The sequence below is a fragment of the Mauremys reevesii genome, linkage group 2 (genome assembly GCF_016161935.1).
Source record: "Mauremys reevesii isolate NIE-2019 linkage group 2, ASM1616193v1, whole genome shotgun sequence".
NCBI lineage: Eukaryota > Metazoa > Chordata > Testudines > Geoemydidae > Mauremys > Mauremys reevesii.
This window is the reverse complement of record NC_052624.1, coordinates 79,851,508-79,876,022: the sequence shown is the minus strand read 5'-3', so window position 1 is coordinate 79,876,022 and position 24,515 is coordinate 79,851,508. Positions and strand designations below refer to the sequence as shown.

Here is a 24,515-nt window from a genome sequence, read left to right as displayed (position 1 = left end):
TTATAACATATTGATACAAAGCACTGCCATTGCTTGAGGCTTTAGGAACAGGATTTTACCCCGCTGAAGTCAATGGGAGTTTTGCCATTGACCTCGGTATAGCCACACTGTGATAGAAGAGAGATGGCAAGGCTGCAATTGGCCTGGGTCAGCTGACTCCAGCTCATGGGACTTGGGCTGTGGGGCTATAAAACTGCAATGTCACTGTTCAGACATAGGCTGGAGCCCAGGCCCTGAGACTCTACGAATGGGGAGCCCAGCTCCAGCTCAAATATCTAAACTGCAATTTTATGGTCCCACATCCTGAGCCCAGGGAGCCCGAGTCAGCTGACCCAGGCTCTGAGATTTGGTGCTGTGGGTTTTTTAATCCCAGTGTAGATGTACCCTGAGACTTGGTGCCATAGGTTCTGTATCACAATATAGATGTACCCAATAGGACCAGGATTTCGCCCATGGCACCTAGGTTGGAGCCTGCCTATCAGTATAATTTCTTCCTTCACTTGGCCTGTTATGGTGTCTCAAAGACTCACACATGAGCATCCATCCTGCTCAGTTGTTACTCCTGAAGTTTGACAGATAAATGGGCCTTTAAAAAAATGGGGGGGGGGCAAATTCATGCCCCACCTATTTCGCTCTCACTCTAAAAATCTCTCTTTGACAAAGCTTGAGGGAAACACTAAATCTGAAACAGAGGATTAGGCAGATTTATTGTGATGGAAAGGGGACTGCATTATGACCAAAACACAGATAATTCAGAATTAAAAGAATATTAGGGATTCACTTCATTTCTTTAATAATTTTCAAAACAAAAATCTTATATTTTTAATATTTCTCCGTTTTTAGTCTGATAGCCACTGACGTTGTTAACAAAAACTTTCCACTTCTGGTGAGTGAATGCATGGAGTCTACGAATACTAGGAGACAATGCGTATTCTCATTAGTTTTAAAAAGCCTCAGGGTTCTTATATAAACAATGTCACTATAAGCATAAAAATGAAGATACTTTATTCCAAGAACACTATCAAATGCTGTGTGAAAAGCCAGAATTGCCTGTTTGTTGACAGAAAGAGCCAATATCACAATACTATTGTCTTTTAATCCCAAATTCACTGTCACAGACTTAAACTACAGTCTGGAAATACACAGCCTTGGGCCATATTCTAATGTCAGATCCATGGTTTACATCGCTGTACGTTTCTACAAATCTGAAAGCTTAGTGGAAGAATTGTCACAATATGTCAATGGCTTGGGGGTCCCAGGTTTGCAAATTTAGAATTCGCCCTGGATGAATAATGGAAAATATTTTCCACACGTTCAAACTTGGTAATGACTTGTTTTAACTGTGTTTGCTTTCTGTGAAAATTCTAGTGAACACATTTTCTGGCAAGAAGATTCACTGAAACAGCAAATGTAAAGTAAATACTGAAGAATGTTTACATAAAGCAAGTTTCAAATTCATAATCACAAGTATGTGCATGAAGAGCTGACTTCCAAGAGTTACATTCATCCAGTCAATGAACTGATGTGCCAAGTGATCTACATGTTCATGTGAAATGCAATGAACTGCTTGTTACTAAAGCTATGGTGCACACGGTAAGAAGAGGCACACACAATTGCATTAATTTATAAAAGCATTTCAGTTCACTTTTAAAAGGTTAAAAAAAAAAGATTATCTGGGTTCTTTTTTCCATGGGAGAATCACAACAGTTGAATAGAGAATGTGTTCTCATGCACAAGTTGAATAGTGACAGAAAAGTAGTGACAGCAGTCTCTCTTAAGAAGGTGCAGTTCTTGTTGGGAAACGTAAACAATCTTAAATTGATTTCTGGGGGAAGCCAGAGCATATTATTGCTTGCTGTGAGCTGCCTGATGGGCAATCTGTCACCAAGCCATGTGACACACAAATCTAAAGGCTCAAACTCAGCAGTATCCCAAGAAGCTTTGCAAGTGAAACACTGCATACTCAGCAGCTGTTTCCCTTTCCAATTTTAAGCAAAAAACAGATGGACTCCATTGCTAGATAACTCCTCCCCAACATGCTCCTTGCCAAGGCCAACACCTATACTCCTGCACAGTAAACAACAGGAATATTCTTTTTCTCTTTTGTTTCTGAAAATTCCTTTGACTGATAGAAAGAAAACCCTTAATAATCTGTATCAAATGATCTCCAGTATTTTTAAACAAGTCACATATATTACACAGCTAGATCTTCAATGGGCGTAAAGTGAAGTAAGTAGAAACAGGCCACCTTACCCCACTTAAGGAGCTGTGCCCTAAAATATATATGAAGGGCAGGATCAGTCTGGTGACTACTCAAAGGCTGTAAACTGAGGTGGAAGCATTCAGTGCATTCCAAGTATTTCTCATCTTTGCACATTATTAATATTTATTAGGCACCTCAAGGGCCAGGTTGTGGCAGTACAACCAGACTTTGGGTGGTGCAGAACCACCTCCGTCGCCTGAGCACCCCAGCAGAAGCTCCTGTATGAATTGTGCCTGCTCAGCATCTCTCAGGATCAGTTCCCAAAATGCTTTGCATTGCAGGGATACACTGATCTCTCTACACTCAAAAAACATGGTTCTTTATGTGACTAATGTACTCAGAAACAAGAATGGAATTCAATAGCAAAGAGTGACCAAAACTTCTGATACCAGCTCAAAACCCCCAGAAAGCAGAGAAGCTGGGGGGGGTATGTTATTTTTTTTGATCTCTCTCTCACACACACACACACACATGCACACGCACACACAGAAAGGCCATAAAAATGCCTTAGGTGAAGAGCAATGCACACTAACCTAGTTAAACAAGAGGTCAGCAGCGAGAACTGATATCATCAGGAGTCAATTCCTGTTGGGAGTGAGGAATAGATCCTGGGAGTTGAAGGTGCTGAGAACCCTTCAGAAGCCACTCAGAATTGGGCTCTTTGACAATCATGCTTCATGCATTTATGGCATTACGCAAGTCCTGCATGTTGGCAGGGGGTTAGACTAGATGACCCTCGCGGTACCTTCTAACCCTATGTTGCCACAGAATCATAGGGCCAATTATCAGTCTCACTCCTAAACTGGACTTAAGTAGACCACTGACCATGTGCTGGCCCTCTGTGCAGGGGTGAATTTCACCCCAAGTGAATTAACAGGAATACAGCAAGGCCGCCATGGCTTAAGGATGAACAGAATTAACTGCACTCAGAGCACTGGGAGAAAAATGGTCTCATGATATTCCACATTATGAAATACAATCACTCAAGGCCATTTTGTTCAGGGAGTTGCAAAGGGATGGTTGTGCAAGTGGGAGTAATAGAAGAAAAAAAACCAAAGTCATTTCCTTTTAAAAGGAAAATTGAACTCGCAATGTACAAAGCCAGTGCTGGAAGCAATATCCATATTCATTCATATTTTAACAGCAATATTGGAGCAAGTCCCCACATGAATACAAATCCCAGCAGCTTCCACACATAGCGCTAGCAACTAGGGCTTCCAGACTGCAATCATTATCCCATGCAAAGAGCCCGGCCAAAAGAAAGAAAAGTAAATATTAGTGAACATGGCAAAAGCTTAAAATAGGTCATACGCTCCAGTTCTGCACCCCCAAACTATCACTGTGGGAGCTTGCTTCCATTGAAATCAATGGTAAAATTCCCACAGAATTTAATGGGAGCAGTCTCAAGACCCTAGTCAGTTTCATAGGGCCTGGTCTATGGGATCAATATATAGAGGTATTTCCACTCACTTCAGTGAGTATTGGGTCAAGCCTATAATACAGAACAGTGAGACACTGATGTCTGGAAATGCACCAAGTGGCAATGGCATGAAGAAAGTACAAAGACGTAGCTGGAGACTGTCCTTTCCCCTGAAGAGATTTCAATCTAAACAGACAAAACAGGGGAACAGGCACAGAGAGGTGAATTATAAGAAATAGTTATAATTGGGATTTTACTTGCATTTATTTTCCAGATACCACCGTGATGGGTGCCCATACAGAACCTGGCAAGCTAGATAAACAGAAATCATATCCTCATAGTTTTCAATAAAATAAATGCCTGAAGATAGAAGCATCATCCCCCACAGCTTGTCAGACACAGGCTTCATCAGTGGCCTCGCTCTCCATTTTTTTCTAGTTTATATACAACTTCAAATTCCTGTGTGAAAAATGCATCTACAGTAAAATAACATGCATATTTGCATTCCACAATATGTCTGCATTTTGTGTATCAAACTGCAGGGCTTATATTGCCATATTAGGTTTTTGTAAAAAAAAAAAAAAAAGGACATTGTGTTGCCTCATGGGAAAGTCATTTGCACGTTCATCATTACAGAGGCAACAAACTGCATCCATAAATGTGTCTAGAACAAATGGCAGCAAATTGTGGACAAATGTTTTGTTTTCACTGGTGCTCATGAGCACAATCCAGCTGGCGACATCAAAGCTCTTGCTAACAAAACAAAAAGGGAACAGGTTTCTTGAGGTCTTTTTATTTGTTTTTTAAACTTCTCAGAGATTTCAGCCTGGACAGTATTTTTGAAGATGCCATTTGAAATCAGTGCTTCTTGGCAGAACATGTTACATGTTGAAATTACTAATACATAAATTATGAATCACTAGAGGTAAAGCAGCATGGCCCAGTATTCCTGTCCAGGGCCAAATGTAGCTGCATAATTTTTACCAAGGCTACCTCTTGGCAGCTGGGATTAGATCCAGGCTACCTACAACCACATTAAAAAACAAAAGTCACATGTGTTGCTGTAACAGGGTTTTAGCATGATTTTCCTGACCAGCCCATAGGGATATTCTGTCTGAGAACCATATTAGAATAGTGTTACAAACCTTTTTATGGGACTGTCTAGATGGCTAGGCCAAGAATTTCACACCTTGGCATCTACAGTTAGTCTCCTAAAGTCATACTTAGACACCTCCCTGATTTTCAAAAGAGTTGAGCAGCTAATAACAGTTTCCTTGGTCTCATAATCAGGTAGGTGGCTAAGTAAATATTACAATAGCAACTAGACGCCACAACCAAGATTAGGGCCACATTGTGCTAGACACCGTACAAAGACGTAGCTGGAGACTGTCCTTTGCCCTGAAGAGATTTCAATCTAAACAGACAAAACAGGGAAACAGGCACAGAAAGGCGAAGCAACTTGCCAAGGTCCCACAGCAGGTCAGTGGGAGAGCCAGGAACAGAACCTAGGACTGATGAAACCCAGTGCACTGCCCTAGCCACTGGACCAGGCTGCCTCCCATAGTGCAGATGCATAAATATGGATTTAGGGACCTAACTTTAGGCTCTTGGTTTTGAGGACTGTGGCTCTGAAGTACAGCAATCCTTGGGTGGGGGGGTGGGGAATTCACTGTTCATATTGGCCAGGGAAGCCGTGTTTAGACCCCACAGCAAACATGGCTGTTCCTAAAATAGACAGGGTTTGTCTATCCATCTACATGATCATTTTGTTTATTACATCCCAATCTTTGACTGAGGCAATGGCCGGAACATTAGAAATGGAACTGTGTGCAGAGTAGCCATGAAGGGCCCACTTCTCCATTGCCTAGAACTTCATGCAGTCACTTATCCCAGTGCAAAGTGAGTGTAAACTGTTATCACATAGAACCGGCAGCATTCCAGACCCACATCATACTGCTGTGAATGAGAACGCAAGGTGCATGGCAATGGTGAATCATGCCTAGGGATGACTTACTCTATTGATATCTTCTCAAAAGTATGTTCTTTTGCTGTACTGTAGTAGCCATTTTCCCTCCTTCGTATAGATGAAATGTAAGGACTACATTGTGGGTGCTTCCTCGTGGCACAAAAGACATGTACAAAACATGCACTAAAAATATTTCCATCTGTTTTATTGTAAAATACACTCTTAGGAGATTGTAATTGAGGTTATGAAGCAATTGGAAGAAGCCTAGCTTAAAGCAATATGTCTACCTGATATAGATGAGGAAACTGGTTTATTGGGAATAATAAAAAACAAACAAACAAAAGCCTTATGACCTTAGGCCCTATAAAGCAAACAAACCAATGAAATAGTTCCTTATAATAGCTCCAAATACATGTATAGTATAAAATGTAGGTAATCACTGGAATGTTTGCACCGACAGAATACTTACTACAAAGCTAGGAACGGGTAATGCTAGCTACATTACTATATGCCATTGTTGAGTTCACACAAATAAATGAAAAACATCATTCAACTGGGATTAAAAATAATATTTTTACATTCCATTTTTCAAAGTTTACCATGCAGTTTTCATTGCCACTGCTTAGTCATACAATTTCAGCAGTTTGCTCATTCTTTCCCTCTGATTTTTCCAAGTTTTTTTATTACGTTCAAAACACTACCCTGAAAAAAATAAAAATTAAAAAAAAATACAACAGAAAAACAGCAAACTTTGTAACAGACTGTTTAGCAGTGCAAGGTAGAATTACGCTAATAGTCTTTATTATTAGATGGGCCTAGTTAAGACTAATATGACTTTTGACCATTTATACCAGCTGAGTATCTGTCCCTTTGAGTTATGACTGGTAAGCCACTTTCTTTTTCCTTTACTTTGTATTGATGTCATAAATAAAGAGGACAAGAATAACCAAGCTAGCATCCTTATGACAATGAAGAACAGTAAATGGGTTCCTATGATCATCTATAAAACCTACTAATATTTAGGGTTATTTTTCTAACAAACCAATAGAAGATATATCCCTCACAATTGAACTCTGAGTGCTTAGACCATTATTCTCAGATAGTGACCTAGCTGTCCTCCATGGAACAGAATTTTAAGTCCCATGCACCTGTTCAAAGAGTATGAATTCTGGGCCTCTAAAGATAACTTGTGGCACAATAGTAAGACTTTTGCGCTTTTAAAAAAAAGATTAGTTAAGTAGACTAGTAGTGACTGGGAAAACATCACTGCAATGTGAAGAATGAACATAAGAGAGATCCTAATAACTAGGTTTCTTTATGGAACTGGGTAGCACAATGAATATCAGACAGGTGAAAATTCTAATGAAGTGAGGTGATAACATTAAAAAATTCTACCAGAATGCTGTTGTGAACAGACACTTTACTTGGTAAAATATCATTAACAATCAATAAGCAATGATCATATTTGCACCCCCTTTTAAAATTTACTTTCTTTCTAAAATGTGGAAGTGAATTTATTCCCTAGGAAAGTTGCGAGATTGACAGCACTGAGAACAGATGGATTCCATCTATCTACAAACACATAAAACAGCAATCCAGGTTTCTTCCCATTGTCTTGCCTAACCCATGATCTGGAAGGCCCACCTGTAGGTGTGGGAGGGTAATTCAGTCTCCGTTTCCATTCCGACTTTGGTCTTTATGTTGAGACCACCACCAATGCTGGCTATTGTGATGTTTTCCATCCACTGAGAACTAGGCAGAAGCCACTGATGCATTTCACACAGATTACCGAATAATCAATTATTAGTTGGTAACAGCTTTCCTGTATTCCCAACCCAAGCCAGTTTGAGCAAACAGCACAGAAGCAAAGTAACAGGGCTGCTGCTACCAGAGCGCACCCCCCCCAGCTAGAGAGTTCCCTTTGCAGCAGCCTCCCTTTTTTCCCCTTTTCAGTGCCCCTTACAGATTCCCCACAGCCTCTCTTATAAGACCAATCACCCTCTGCTTGTGGCTGGTTTAATGCCCAGTTTGACCAGCCAAGTCCATCATTGCACTCCAAAGGTTCATACTTATCTCCGATTCTTCTGCCATCCACAAGGAGCGCTTGCCCTGCGGCCTGCTCCTCATAGGATCACCTCTCACATCTGTCTCTCCCTGGAGTTTAGCCTTCTGGCTCTGACCTCCCACTCTTGCCAGTGTCTCCCCTGTTCTGAGGGACAAGGCAGTCTAGATACTACCCTCCTCCAGAGTGCTGCTCCTGAATGGCTGAAAGAGAGCCCTGCCCTACCCTACACGGCCCCTTAAAGGAATAGTGTCCAGTGTTTTTCCCTGCATCAAACTCCTGCTTCCCCTCTTCAACTGCCAGGCCATTACCTGGGCCTTTGTTCATCCCAAATCCTTGGAACAGGCCCTTTGCACCCCCGACCCCACTCTACTCTTAAAGGGCCCATATACCCCAGTACCTCCTGCTACCAACCACCACCCCCAAACTTCTTACATCTCATTCCTCTGTGAATTCTTATGGTTTAGATGATTATTGCTCTGCATTTTCACCTTTGAATGAGACTCTGCTAAATTAGCTGAAGATTGAACATTTTCTTAACGTGCTTCCAAATGCACGATTGAACAAGGGACTTAACGCACATGCCTAACATTAGGCACATGAAGGGTCTCATTGATTTCATTAGCACATGCTTAAGGACCTCCCTAAATTGGTGCTTCGATTACTATTTTTAGAGAGACATTGAATCATACATTTCTCACAATAAATGAAAAAGTAAATCTCTACTTACGAAACAGTTGGCAATAGAGGACCTGTAAACTTCTCTTCATGGTATCCTCTGGTCCTGCTTGTCTGCCAGTTTATTCATGATTCTGTCTAGAAAATTAAAAGAATTAAAAAAAAATCAATTATTTATTGCAAGCAGAAGTCACATTTTATTTTCCCTCCTGCCAAGAGGCAGCTGCATAGGAAGTAATGTAGGTTAGCAAAAGGGAAACTGATTCCCTTGTCTTTGTTTTACACATTGTATCCAGACTCCGCAAACAGCACATTGGTACAGGCATGGCTGTGGTCAGAAAGTCAGGCACAAAACTGACATGACAAAGCAAGGGCATAGAACATCAGCACTAAGAAATTATTCTTGTATTGTGCATGGGACTTGATAAACCCTAAGTGAGATTCTGCTGTACTTAGTTAGCCAATTCATCCACTGATTGATTTACTAGAGGACAGAAATAGGTGCAGAATATTTAAAATGTGCATTAAAGATACAATAGACAATGAAGGAGCCTCTGGAGATTTTAGAAATATATTGGGTATGTGCGTGCTGTTTGAGGAATTTTCAAGATGAAAACATTAATTCCCAGGTACAGGATTTATCTGTAAAAACTCAGCACATAGCAAATTTATGGCCAAGTTATCAACTGTTCAAAAATGCTAGTTTATCATGGAAATGACAGTAGGTCTTTACCAGCAGTGGAGCAAATGCAATCCTTTAATAGGAGTCTTAAAATGATACAAATACATTTTTGACAAATGTATGTGGGTGGCCCAGTGGATGTTAACCGTGGTGTGTACTCAAATGCAAATTGCAAGGAGTCTGGTGATCTTGGTCTAGTTCCAAATCATCATTTGGCCATATCACAAGACTTTCACTAAGCAGGCCCATTTCTGATTGTGGTTTTGGGGAAGGCCCATCACTGGCATAGCAGAAGTGAATTTCAGATACCTCAGGTATCCATCTGTCTATATAGCATTCAACACTGTAGTATTTTTGACTCAAAGACTTCAAACGAGGGATACAGATGGTTGTGCTAAACTGAGAGGACCAAATTGTGCTGCTCAGGTAACACAAAGGGGCCAGAACCAGTGGAGAAAAAGAGGATGGGATCTGCCCAAAGCTATCCTCTTGAGAAGTCTTGAGAAGGGAAGGTTCTCAAAATGATGGTGGAGAAGTAGGTTGGAGCACAGTATTATTCTGAAAATTTTCAGCTGGTCCATAGTCAGCCATCGTAACTTAGATCAGCCCCTAGGGCTGGGGTTGGAGTTGGGTCAGATGGGGAACCGGGGAGCCATAAAACTGGCTCCGTGGTAACTCTGCCTTTCTCCTGAGTGGAGCAGATCTTGGGAAAGTGGAAAAAAATGTTTAGACACACCATCTTTCCTCCCCTCCACTGCAGTGAACACTACAGTACTGTGTTGAGAAGTTTATGCAGCAACTGATAAAAATGTGTGTTTTAGTTGTAAGATGTGTTTTTAATAACTTGCATAGATATTTTGCTCTTAAAAATATGTAAAAATGAATCACAATCACATTGTTCTGCTCAAGGTTAAAATAAATGCATAAATCAGAAGCATAATGCAAATGTGGTTCCAAAATGTCACTATGAATAATAGAGGGACGAGGGGGGTGAGGCAATATTTTTAATTGGACCAACTTTGGTTAGTGAAAGAGACAGGCTTTCCAGCTACACAGAGTTCCTCTTCAGATCTTATCTCTTTCACCAACAGAAGTTGGTCCAGTAAAAGATATTACCTCACCCACCTTCTCGCTATAATAACCTGGCACCAACACGGCTACAACAACACTGCAAACACTGTGAATAATGTCATACCTGGTACTCAAAGAGAGAATAGCATTCAAAATTCTAACACTGATAGGAGATTTTACATAGAACGTTGAGGGAATTCTCCTGAATTCTTCTCAATAAAAAAAAAAAAGTCAACGCTAAACAGCACTCAATATCTCGTAGCTTTCAGTTCAACCTTTTTCATCATCCAGACTACTGAAGGCATTTAGGAGTCATTTTAACATGCTCCGGTATAAATCCTTCAGGGCTTCTTTAAGAGATATCTTGAAGACATCAGATATACCAGCCAAGACAATAAATAGCACTTCTCCACTGAATAAATGCCAAAGGAGTTTATGAAAACAGAAGAATCATATTTGACTTGCATGTGGAGGTCTCCTAGGATTGTCACTTTTATTGCCTCTGTTGTGCAATGGAAGAGGAGTCTTTGTTATGTTATCGGATACAGCAGTTTATATACACAGTGACAATGATCACTCTTGCAGTCTTTTCTTTTTTTTTCCATTTTAAAAAAAGTAGCCCTTAGTAAAACGAGGAACCTTGCATAGTTTGTATAGCGCAAATCATTTGTGTTTTCTCCTAAATTAAAGTAACCGGCACTGAATTTTTTAAATTAAATTCAAATGAGGTTCACGATCATGTGGGTGAAACCCACATCTATCATGAAAACCCGCTGAGGAGTGACCCATTTTTATTTTGTCCCGAGTAGCAAACAAAGGAGAGAGGAAGATTTTTAGTACAAGCAGGTGTTTTCCTATTTATATCAGAGGGCGCAAGATCAGGGCCTCCTGGCTCTGTTACTGCACTCATTGAAGTGAAAGGCATAAGATCTGGGCCTCTATGCACAAACCAGACATAAGATAGTTCATTACAATATTTTCTAAAACAGACATCACACAATTCTACGTTTAGCATAACTTAATTAATATATTAACCAAAATATACACAGCAGAAGATCTTCATTGCACAAACCACTTACGATATCTCCATTGCCCTGTTTACAGCTTATGTCAAACAGGATTTTAAAGACTAAAGCAAAGTGGTATAAATAAAAAGAACCCCCCCTCCCAAAAGCTGCTTAATCACAACCCTGAAATCAGTGTAATGTGCCAATTATTTTGAATTGTGCTTGGCTAAAGGGATATAATATCATGTGCGCCTGACTGCCTGCTGGCATTATTTGCATTTCTTTACTATCCCCATTCTATTGCTGTCCATAGTGTTTAAGTGTTTACTGAGTGTGAATTCCATCTTGGTGCGTATAATGAATTATATGCTCTTGTATATTCAGATAAGTAAGAAACCACTCTATTTAAATGGATTAGGATAATTTGTGCTTCTCTAGGAGGCAGGAACTAGACTGGTGCCAGGTGAAAAACATCAAGCAGGGTTTTAGTTTGAAATCTCTCATCTTGATGTTGCTGGTGAACCTTCTCAGTAATGCTTACATAAAATTCTATACAGTAAACTGAGTAAAGCATTATGGGCCAAACTCTGCCTTGACTTTACAATCCATTCCAATTGATTAAAGTCGTTGAGGTGAGTCAGGGCAAAATTTGGACATGAGTTAAAAAAACAAAAACAAACACACACATGCGCACACACACACACTGCAAGGGGAGGTCCTAATATTTTAAAATCATTTGGGGGCATTTGTTCAGGACGGAATACTTCTCTCTCCCACTCCAGAATTGTGTCTTTCAATGCATACAAAACATGGAGCAATAGCCAGGCTGAAATTGCAAGGAGATTGCCTTTCTCTGGATGACAATCTTTGCATAAGTTTGGAAGCAAAAGTCATGTTGATTTTCTAACAGAGGTACTGACAAATTTGGAAACCGAAACTAGGTTGATTTTTCATATAGACTGACAGATCCTACAACCCTTACTTACAGTGACTAGGACTTACTCAGTTGAGTAGCTCCATTGACTGTACGCACTGGGACCAGAAATAGTGATTAAGGGCAGTATGGTGTGATGGAGCCAAGTGGATTGCCTTACATTTGGGATCAACATCAGATGCAATGGCTTTGAAAATGTAACACATTTTGGTAATTGAAATTGCTCTGTCCTTCTACAGAAGTTCAGAATCTTAATCTTTACGAATTCAAACAGCTATGAGATTTCTAGCAGGGGGGGAAGAAAACCAACCACCACCACCCTAAAACTATATATTATCAATAGCTTCTGAAGTTGTTAGGAACAGTAGTTAATTTCAACTAGCCAGACTGCTTTGAATACAGTATGTATATATAGCTTCAATTCAAAGCTGATTTAAGCAGAACCATGAGGACAGTGGAGTAATCTATAAAAAAAATTGATATGAAAGCATAAGTTGGAAAATGAAAAGTAGATAGCAGGGCCGGCTCCAGCATTTTTGCTGCCCCAAGCGGCAAAAAACAAAAAACCAAACCATCAGCAGCACTTCAGTAGCAGCTTTACTGCCGCTGCTTCTTTGGCAGCAATTTGTCAGCTGGTCCTTCCCTCTGAGAGGGACTGAGGGACCTGCTACCAAATTGCCCCCAAAGACCTGGATGTGTTGCCCCTTTCCATTGGCCACCCCTAGCACCTGCTTGCTGCGCTAGTGCCTGGAGCCGGCCCTGGCAGATAGAGAAACACACAGAGAAGTTAAGAAAATATTAAGGTTGCAAAGTCAAATATTCAAAAGTTAGAAGGGCCAGAATTAAGGTTGCCTGTGCAACCTTAATTTGCCCCCTTTGTGCATATGCATTATGATGCAGTCTTTAGTTACATGAGGGCCATGAAACAGGCTGTTGTCATGATTCTCCAAGAACAGCCTAAATGACTAACGCCACCTCAACAGTTAGTTCTGCAAACTCCAGCCTTGTCTCTGAGACGGGATAGTGCGACAGGTCCTCTGCCCGCCCCTCCTCCTGGGGCCCACTGGCTGCCCCAATAAAGCTCAGAGAGACTTCTAGTTCTGCAGCACCCCTGGCTTTATTTACACAATATTCTCCCACCACCAGTGTTATGCTATGTACAGCACTTGCAGGCCTGATAATCTCCTCTCCTAAACGGAGGCTGACCTTCCCCTGGCCATTCCCCATTCTTCTGCCTGCCAGCCAGCCTTTGTAGCCCTTGAATCCTGAGGCCCGCAGGTGCAGCCAATTCTAAAGGCCCTGCACCAGCCTTCTCCCCAGCCCCAATCTATTTCCCCTGATTGGGGTTGGCTGAGCAGGGGCTAATTAGGTGCCTTTGCACCAGCACCCAGTTACAGACAGCAACAATCAATGGCCAGCTGTACAATATGCTACAGAGATGACCTGCAGTAAGTATGGATGTATGTCCAATAATTTCTATTTTCCACAGGCAAAATGAAGATCATCCATCTGTGCCACCAGCGCAGTCTCTTCCCTCTCCTGACCTGAAGCTTGTTTACCAGAGGCCTAGGATGCTGACAGCATCCAAAATGAGCTGGAGAAAACCCTTGGCAGGTTTTTCCAATTAGCTCACCAAGGAATGGTAGGTTAGATTCTTGGTGGTAGCTGGGAGGGCAAAGCTGCATTAAGCATTGATTTGTGCATGGAGTTTTGCACACCACTATGTGTGCACATAAACCATGGAATTTGCATGCCCAGGCCAGTTTCTGGTCTTAGGTAGGCCAATGTAAACCCAGAGTAACTGCATGGTTTTGAAGCGAAATTGAAACTGACTGATTTTCATTGTATAAGCTGAGTAAAATACAAGTAATAAACAGCCAGCATATTTTGTAAAATGATACACAATAAATTCAATGTTTAAAATTCTTTCATTTAAAATAATTAAGCTGTTATTAGAAATCCAGGTATGTTGTCTGGCATTGTGTGTGTAGTATAGTATTCATTAACCTACTTTGATTTTATTATTTTTATTTGATTGATTTTTTCATAATTCTTATTTTTTTAATAAATGTTTGAAAACAGTGTGTTTTACTATCTTGTGAAGCATTAGGAGTACCTCGTAGGATGTGGGTTATTTTAAATAAATTAGGGTTTAGGCCAATATTTTTAAAAATGGGTGCCTAAAATTGTTATTAGAGCCATATGTAGGCCTCTAAGTGGTGGCCTGATTTTCAATAGTTTGAGCACCAAGCAGCTCCCACTGAGCTCTTCCCTGAAACTCAGGTATTGTCTATATTACAAGTTGCACCATTATATAACTGATAGTGTATTTTAAACCAATATAATTAAACCAGTCCAAGTTCGTGCATAAACCGTATAGCCTGATCCATTTTTAATAGATAAACTGGCGAGTGTTTGTAGACAAAGCCTCTGGTGTCTAAAATTAGACACCCAAGTTCAAAAGTATTAGCTGAAGTGTTGTGTGTCTGAAAAGGACCAACATGCTCTGCCCTTTATAATGTGAACTACTGCACATACCGTGCAGCATCACCCCGGATGATGTATAGATGTGTGAAATCCCTCTGGACAGCTGGCAATGTTGTCTTTCACAGTAAGTGATCCCCCTAGTGCCTCAGCTAAATTAAAGAGGACAATGAAGACATAATGATGAATAGAAGACAAAAGACTCCAATAGAGCTGACAGCTCCCTGAACATCCAGTCGTTCATTATGTTTGAAAGGGGGAAAAAATATCAACGATGTCTTAAATTAAGGAAGAAATGGAGGCGAATAGAAAACAAATGTCGAGACAAGCCTAGCAACCACTGGACAGCCCTCTTGCCATTGTGAGTCTGTCAGATAGAAATCAGCCGATTGAAATAAATGAGAAATAGAAGAAATGATGATGAAAAGAGCGGCTAGGCAAAAGGCATGACAGTTACAGCCCATTAAGCATCCAGCCACTGTATCCAAACATCATCTCACACCTAGCTGTTCCTTTCCCTGCTATGCATCACTCTGGAAGGAAAAGCTATTGGTGAAAATATCATTGATGACTTTGAGCTAGATTATGCCAACAAGACACATAGAGCCTCCCAACCCCCTCTTTTGCCCCAACAAAGGGTGAGCCACAATGCTGACCCTTGTGCTTCCAGTGTTGTAATGTCCTGGGGACTCTAGTACTGATGCAATGCTAAATACTCCATAAGAGTGGGGGAAGGTCAGTGTAATGCAAGACTATGGCCATATCTGCACACTGGGCTGTGAAACTATCCAAGCAGCAGGAAAAAGCAAATACTGACTGCTCCCTGTAAGAGTTCAGTAGCAGCCACTCTGTCTACCACTCAGGGAGGTGTACTGCCTTCAGGAGCTGCTGATGGACCAACAAATCTCTGCATCTCCGTGGTCTGTAGCTTAAAGACACAATATAGTCTTATCAGCAAAGATGTAAGTGTGACAGGTTTCCCCTGGGGTGCCACCTGGAAATGGGGTACTGCTGAAACCTCTGACCCACCAGCCTGGGGTTCCACTCACACAGTGCAAGCTTCAGCTTGGAAGGCATTGTAACTTGTCACAGCAGTACGTTCACCATCATTCACACAGGTAGGGACACACCCAGCTGCAGTCACATGCAGGCTCTCTAATCTCCAGCCTCGGACCCCAGAGCAGTATCATCCTGCCCAGGTCAAATCTGACCAGTATACGGGTCTAACACCCAACCCGCCTCTCCCTCGATGTGAAGAGGACCATGCACACTTGTGGGAACCAAGCTGAGATTTTCCCCAGACCTTAATCAAACGCACACTGGTTGGGATTAAAACATAAAATGAGTTTATTAACAACAGAAGATAGATTTTAAGTGATTAGCAAACAGATCAAAGCAGATTACCTAGTAAATAAACAAAACCACAAACCGAGCTTAACATACTAGATAGATAGGGTGAGCATTTGCTAATTCATATCCTGAGAGATAAACAGGCTGGCAGATTTTTAAGGCACAAGCTGCCTTGTCTTTGCAGCTTGGGTTACCCAGGTTTTCATGCACAGGCTAGAAATCCTTCTAGCCTGGGACCATCACTTCCCCCCCCGTTCAATCTTTTTTCTCAGATGTTTCCAGGTGTGTTGTTGTAGGCAGAATGAGGTACCCACAGGATGTCATTTTCCCCCTTTTAAATCTTCTTCCCACTTGCTGGAAAGCTCTTTCGCTGTGACTGGGGTCAACCAGTCCCCACTGTGTAATGCTATCTCTGAGAGGTTTCTAGCGTACACAGTTCCTGGGGTAATCCTTTTGCTTGTGTGCATTTCCTCAATAAGCCATTAACATTGTTTGGCCTTTTTACTGTTGTACTTGAAAAGCTCTTGTGGCAGTAACACAGACATAGCCAAACGTCATAACTTCACATATGATGATAGCACATTCAATCCAATGAGATATTAATGTCTAGGAGATCAAGACTTTTAGAATGATACCTCACAAGGCATAGTTTGTACAAAACATATCCTAATTATATGACAGTGGTGAATACTGGGTTGCCAGGGTGTCACAGTAAGAACCTCCTTTTTTTTTTACATTCACAGACTACCCACCCCGATTCAGTTGTTCTCATACACTGCATTTAACATATTCTCCAAAGGATGGCTCTTGCAGCAGTACAATGCCTCTTAATATCATGCTGGCAGGAGCATAGGTTCAATACTGGCCAAGTGACATTACACCACCAATTCTTCTATACCTGGGTTTTTTTCCGAGACTAAACAGGAATTACAAAGTTGACTTATTGTGTTTGCATGTTTGAGTGATTTGTTTTTAAACTTTGTGGCCTGTTTCCAAAATCCAGCTTTTATTTGGCAAAATTTAGGTCTGGGACCCTTTGGGAGTGCTAGTTAAAAATTGTGGCAGTGAGGTTCCTTGCAGCAAGAATTCTATGTTCTTGTTCAATGTGCACTCAATCACCTGTGATGATTTATTTCCCACTGTCTGGAACACAGCTGCATTCAAGCAAACAATATTTACCATCTTTGTATAATATATACAATCTAACTTCTGGGGAATTTTTACTCCCTAAAAAAAAAAAAAGAGGGGGAGCTCTCCATTATACATACTTTTCTCCATTATACATACTTTTCTATATGCTCTTTGGGATGCCCCTCCTGATACAGGGAGAAGCCATTTGAAGGGCCTTGTCCTAGCGAGACCTCTTGCATAACAGGAAGGAATTACCCCTAAGAAGGGCAGGCATCTTTAACTCTTCTTGGGGCTTCCTAGGAACCCAGCTGGCATAGATTGCTCAGGAATGTGCTCAACCAACACACACTCTCCACCCAGACCTCTTTCCCCTCATCTCACTGCTTTGATAAGCTCTGTGGTTCTAGTGTTGCCCTCTGCAGAGGCTGGGAAGCCAGGATATGGAACTCAAGTGTAACTTTTCAGATAAGGAATCGAGACGGGGCAGTTAAGGAATTCAGTCTTCAGGGGACAGCGTCAGATATCAAAATGAATTGGGCATCATACTCAGGTTGACCATTTGTATAGTTGCATGCCATGTGGCGGCTCTCAAAATGTAGGGCTCAATGCGGCAGTACTGGAAACGCAGGCCTAAGGTTCCCACTTAGTTAGAGGTCATTGCCTCTTTCGATCATTCAGTGCTTTTGCTTCCAATCTGCATGGGAACTCAGAAGCCAAGGCAATATGAAAATACACATTAATGGAAAAAAGCATTGGGAACATCGGAGTCCAGCAGACAGCAGTACCACTAGCACAGACCCATATGCACGCAGAAGAAGCACTAGTGTGGAAGCTGCCCTGTAGCGGATATCAGGTTACCCTGAGCTCACAGCACTCCCACCATGTGGTGGGAAGCAGGCACTTCTGCAAGCCCTATGGCACCAGCTACTGGCCCGTCCGACACTTCAAATCTGAAGTCTTCTTAGGAAGGGTTGCTTTTCTTTTTTAAAAGAGAATGTTTTGAATGATATTACAGACATATAGTTTATAAGCAGGTGCTATTGGCCTGATTGTCAGAGACCAAGAGTACAAATCCTAATTAAGTCAATGGGCTAGGTTCTAATAATCATTTTTCCAGTTTAAATCTGGAATAACTTTATTGGCTTCAATGAAATTACTTTTAATTTACACAAGAATAACCAAGAACAGGACCAGGCTCAATGGGAACTGCAGAAGCTCAGCACTTTTGAAAATCAGACGTATTTTCATTTTCTGTACTGCATCATGCACATTTATGGTGCTGTATATACACCTTTGATTAGTAAAAGAAAATAGGAATGTTTTTAGAGTTCAGGGACAGTTGAGGGGTTTGTAGAATGGTCTCCACCTATTGAGTCTTGAATAGACTGAGGATCTCTCTCCCTTCCCCTCACTAGAGGCATGGAAAGTGAATCAAAGATGGGATGGGGAAATGGGCAAATGTGCAGGGCAGCTTGAGAGTAGCAGCAATGCTGGTGTCACAGCTTGAGGTCCATGCACACGCACGGAGACCTTTGCTAGCATCCATCAAGCTGTTAGCAGATTTGCCACAGCGATAAAACACAGCCAAAAATGCTAACTAAATCATTTTTGACTCAACAGGGGTTTTGTCTAAAGGGCTGGGCTGGATGGAGTTCTTATTTCATCCATAGCAGACTGATCATCTGCTGTTCTTCTCTTTTTTATTTTGTTTTGCTTTTAATAAACGTGTTTGGTAAAAACTAGAGATGAGCCTAAGCCACAAAAGGTCAACTAGAAGGACAACTAGATGCATGTAGTCTGACCTCCTGCATGGCCACAGCCACAGAATGTTACCAAGTGACTCCTCAGTCTAACTCAACAACTTGTAATTGAACTAGAGCATGGCTATTGTTGGGTAGTTTTGAATTGGACCTGAGCGTACATAAAACATCATTGGGAAATTAATATTTCTGCATTACAATGGTACCCAGGAATCCATAATTCAAGTTCAGATAACACTGGTTGTTCTTTCTGTGGAAAAGCTCTCAGCTCCAGCCATCTCCATATTGTCAACATGATAGCAGCAGAGCTGGCCTTAGCAAGTGGCACTGACCTGGGCTCAGACACAAGGTTTTCCTTTAGCTAGCAGATCTTAGTCACGAGGACTAGGATTTAATATATGCAATGCATGAGAAAACTCTGACTGTAGATTTAAAAACCTGCTCAGACACCTTTCATCATGTTTTCTTGAAAGGAATACAACATCACTCAACTGATGTAACATTTCTCTCTCTTTTTTCAATCATTCCCTTTGTAATTCAAAATATTCTTAACTGACATGAAGAGCATCCAAGCCACAAAACACTTTTGTAAAGGAGATGTCTGGGGTGGGCAGACAAGATGGGAAGAAACACAAAGTGGAAAAGCATGGCCTTGACTGCTGACATATGTCCGGTGGGTTTCCCCAAAGATAAGCAGTGCTCATGTTGGTGTCCTGGCCATATTCCATCTCGAGTAAGGCTCTGCCTGGATAGTACAAACTTTCAAAAAAAAAATCATGTGCCCAGATTAGGCTGCTAAACCAATATTTAGGTATCAAAATAAATGGGGCTGTTTTTTAAAATGCCGAGCACCCAGCAGCTCCCACCAAAGTCAATTGAAAAAAAAACCAGACAGTTTATTTAGGATCCTAAATGTGGCCTTAGAAGCCTAACATTAGGCACCCATTTGTTAAAATCTTTGCAATAATTTCCTTACACCATTTCAAGCGGATACAATATTCTGCTTCACCTTTTGTTCTAAGATGTCAAACAGCTGACATGTTTCCCCTCAGTAATGGCTGTATTTCACTGGTGGGTGGAGCAAGCTCTGTGTATCATCAGTTTGCTCCAAAGATCTAGTGTTTTGGGATCCCTTACGAAGAGTGTTGTTATAGAACTGTAAGCAGTTATTAGCATTACCGTTATTAAAAAGAGAACCGATCAGTAGGCTCCTAAAAATGCTCATCTTTTAAAAAGTGATTATTAAGGAGTCTGGCCCAAATTGCTTGCTTCTGAAGAAACATTTGCAATACAAGGCCTGGAGGGAGGATATTCTGTGAGGTGCCTCTTGCAAAGTTTCCCTAAACCACATCATTCATTAGGGGAGGGGTTGGGGTACAGTTCCCTCTCCCAGAGAAAGGATCTGCAGCTCCGCTTCCCTGTGCCAGATTCCCCAAGCCTCATCACTGGCTTTTGGAATCCTGATACTCCCTAATGGCGCTGCTCCCATAAAGGGTAGCCCCAGGGACCCTCACCCCCCATCCTCCCCTCTTGAGAGATGATGACAGAAAAGGTGATGCAATCCTAGGATGTGAGATATGTCCAGGTAATCTCCATGGGGCTGGTGAGGGTGTATGGGCACCAAACCATTCAGACCTTCCCACTTCCTCCACCCAGCCTTGTGGAGAGTCCTTGACAGGGTCTCAGGAATGGTGGTGGAAATGATGCCGCAGAGGCAGCTGAATGTGAGGCAGAGATCTGTATGTAGAGGGCTCCCTCTCCTCAGGGAGCTCCATGGGATGAAGGCAGCCAGAGTTCTAATTTAGTCTCAAAATCCCATGTGACACTGGTGCTGCCTTTAGCTCCCTGATGCAGACACTCAGAATCCCACTTACAAGATGGTCACATGGCCCCTTTGGTAGTTTTATTGGGGGGGGAATCATTAGATGGAGAAGGGCAAGTGTCAGAAGAGGGATTGAGGGAGACAAAAAAAAGAAAAAAACCCAAGTGTAAAAGGTCCTCTAATGTTTGGATTTCCCTGACCTTCCACTTTGAATGCGTGCATGCCCTCTGGCACACCTAAGCCCCATGACCTTATCAGGAAAGCCATCAGGACATAGGCCAGTGGCCCAGATGAGCTCCCTTTTAATCAGCTGAACTACTGTGAGAAGTCTTGAAGAGAAAGGTGAGAATAATCACCAAGCGTTAGCTGTAGAGTCTCCTTTACCACACTTGAATCACCAGCGCAGGGGATTTTATTTAGTTAGCTCATTATTTGCCATTAGCAAATCCTTGAACCGGGAACTCCAGTAGGAGATGAATTGGAACATCAGTTGCTGTTGAGTTTGGGTTGTTTCCCCTCATCCCCACTCCCACGTGTGTGCACATGCACCCCTATGGGGGAAATCAGAGGGTAACTCCTCACTGAAATATCTGAAGGTGCCTCTCCCTTTCACCATTGCCCCTGGTGGAGTTCACAGCGAAAGTTAATGCCTATAAGAAGATTTGCTCATATCGCATTGACTGGCAGCACATGGATAAATTAAAGCTTGTTCCCTAGTACAGTGGAGGGTTGAAAGGGAGATTCATTTGGGAATTTAAAAGCCAGTCACCAAAGATTGATCTGGATCCAGTTGCATTTAAGCGATAATATTTCCTTTACTTCATTCTTCTTCTAGGTCATTACTTAAACTCAAAAGGTATTTCCCCTTATTCATTTGTTTTGCTGCAGTTACACCAGCGGTGAGCAACCTGCGGTCCACAGGCCGCACACGGCCTGTCAGGGTAATGTGCTGGCGGGCCGCGCGACAGTGTTTACATTGGCTGTCCGCAGGCACAGTTGCCTGCAGCTCCCAGTGGCTGCAGTTCTGATTTTCCACTGTTACCTCTTACTTTCAAATGAATTAATCATCAGTTTACCGTTATCAAGTCATTATGCATCAAAGATGAAACAGATTGTCCCACAGGGTACCATTTATTTTCTGCCACGAACTAACATTTAATTGCAGCACAAACCACAGAGTGCTATTAGATACCTGAAATTGTAACAAATCAATGGCCACAAAGGAATTTATGGTTCTCACTATTCTACTCACCAGGGTTATTACTCCTAAACTCAGCATAACAGTGGAGAGAACTCATTTCCCTGCTAAAATAAGTATATGCTCCCACCACTTGAATTCAATGAGAATCCCCAGTAGCTATGTGTTATAGGGCATATGAGACACAGTTGAGCAATTCTAATTCCATCCAGTACAGAACTCTGGTGCACATGCACTCTAGTAATTTCATTACAATACTATAGCTGAAAACACTAATGATAGCTCTAGGTAAGGCTACATAAACATTCCTGCTACAATCTCTTGTTTTCAGCCACTGATTGCTTTTTTGAAACTTTCGTCTTTTACGCTAAAATTTTATAGACCTGGTTCTGCCTGAGAGGTTTTTTTAAAAAAATAATAATAGAGCAAAACCACTACATTTCAACTACAAAGAGTTTGGGAGGAAAAACAACATCTTTCAACTTTTATTTTTATTAATTTTTGTTTAAATCAGGCTAGTGCCAAAATAACTGGTGCTAGAAAGTTTTAAATTCAGCATAACTATAGCCCTTAGTGAAAAGAACCTCCTGGTATTCCCAGGAAAAGAGGTTTTTATTTGATGGAATCTGATGGATTTCAGTGTAATTGGTGCTATTTTAAAGTACCTTCTTAAAGGGTCTTATGGGACCCAAAAGCCAGGAAAACCTTTTAATACCAAATCAGATTCAAGATGAGAAAGTTTTGTGTGCTGTAGCCATGCACTTTTCAGCAATGTGAGGTTCCCACTGGTTATTGAAATCTTTATATGTATTGATCCTGTTCTCAGTTTAAAATACTCTCTGGGCCCACAAAGTTGCCTTGCCCCTACATCTCCTGAAGCCCTAGCTCCCACCAGTAAGAAATATCTGTAACTTCTGAGCAATACAGGGAAAAAAAATAAAATGCCTCTCTTGCATTCCCATGTAGGTCACAGCTGAGGTAGGTAGCCCGGCTTCCAAGCTATACTGGTGAAGGGTCACACTAGACATGAAGTGCCTTCCCCAGCCACACATCTTTTAATGTTCACAGGAGCAGGGCTCCTTTCTGTGGGCCTTGTAGGAGGTATTGAAGGTTATGCTGTTTTCCCTCTCTATTTAAATATTTTATATATATGTAGAGAAGCCTCTGCATAGTGCAGAAAAATATGCACAGTGCTTAGCAAGACAAACAACTCTCCATACTGTGCTGTAACGATTGTGTTTCAGTTCCTTCCATATCAAGAAGTAAAGTTACAAGGACAGTGGTTTCTGACTACTAACCCAACAAACTCAGCTTGCTATTGGAGACTCAGGTTGGGTTCTTTATTGCTCACACATCACTAAACATAAGAGTACAGTAGGCTGAATTATGTCATAAGTGACATCTGTGAAGCTCCAGTAGCCTCAATGGGTTTTGAACAAGTGTAATTGATCAGAACTTAGTAAACAAGTCTGTTGATGTAGCACGTGCTCAGCCGTGTGGGCTCTGCAGTAGCAGCAGGAATAAAAAATATTTTCTGTCACTAACATAGGCAGATGTGTCTCAGATCATACACAAAGAGTAGATCTATTTGGTAAAAAGATGCAATTTTCAGAGTACAACCACACCATAACTATCATAAAAAGAGAGGTGGCTGAAAATTGCTAATTTTTCAAGGAAAATTTAAAAAAATGTTGGTATTAAAAGACTTTGGTTTGTCAACAAAAAACAACCCCAAAACAAACAAAATTTCAATTTTTGAAAACCAAGAAATTCCAAAAGTAGATTTTGTGTGTGTTCAGAAGCTGGGGGCAAAAGCAGATTTTGTGTGTTTTTCCCTTGCCTGCCTCTCTTGTCCCACCCCTGTCTTTGCTAGCAATCTTCTCCAGTAGCAAAATGGGGGTCGGGGGGAGGGGGAGAAGAGGAAAAAGGAAGAGGGGCGAGGACACCTAAAAAATTTCTGTTGTTTTCAGTTTTTCATTGAAAGAGAGTTTAAGAAATGAAAAGTGGTTTTAAATTTTTTCATGGGGGGGGGAGAAAAAGGCCTTTTTCCATCTAAAAATGTTTAATGGAAAATGTTGACTAGCTTTAATCATAATGCATGTGTGTAAGTGAATAAAGTTTTCAGGATGTAGTATTTCTTTCAACCATAGATATATTGTATTTGAGAAACAGGGTCTGATCACACAACTGACTTTTGAATTCTTAATGCAATATTAATATTGCACAGTTAACATTCATTAGTAATTGTACTTTAGGTTTATTTTAAAGTATAAGCCCAGAACAATTACATGATTTGTAATGATGTCTAGTAAAGCAGTAAATGCGGTAAATGACTATGAATGGAGCAGGTCTTAAAAGTGACTACAAATCGCTTCTGGACCCCCTTCGATCCTTTTGCCCTTGGCGTGGCATTTGTTGCATGATAATTAAAATGAAAATGTTTTCTACATAGCCTTTTAATTGGTCACTTTGTAGCACCCATTCACCTTGGAAAAGTCTCCATCATTTTGAAGCCCGAGTCTAAATGAAGTGACTTCCTCTATGGAATTATAACTTGTACTCAGACAACAGAAATCATTTGGGGGGTTTGGACTGATGGAGGAATGCATAAATGCATGTGCATGATGATGTGCCACTGAAAATAAGTTTGTCATGACTTGTGCCCCTCTGGTTAAACCTCCTTTTAA

General features: G+C 41.3%; 1 protein-coding gene across 4 annotated transcripts in view; it reads right to left on the bottom strand.

The window, feature by feature from the left end:
- The window catches only part of TMEM108 (transmembrane protein 108), a 239,179-nt gene that overhangs the window by 114,866 nt on the left and 99,798 nt on the right, over positions 1-24,515 (bottom strand). For 2 of the 4 annotated variants that reach the window (XM_039527732.1, XM_039527733.1), the window contains exon 3: positions 8,442-8,527. In XM_039527732.1, coding sequence (XP_039383666.1) covers positions 8,442-8,481 — 40 coding nt within the window. In that variant the 5' untranslated portion in view covers positions 8,482-8,527. Of the gene's footprint in view, positions 1-8,441; positions 8,528-12,151; positions 12,271-13,058; positions 13,275-24,515 lie in introns of those variants that run through there. The other 2 variants (XM_039527734.1, XM_039527735.1) reach the window with 2 other exon arrangements.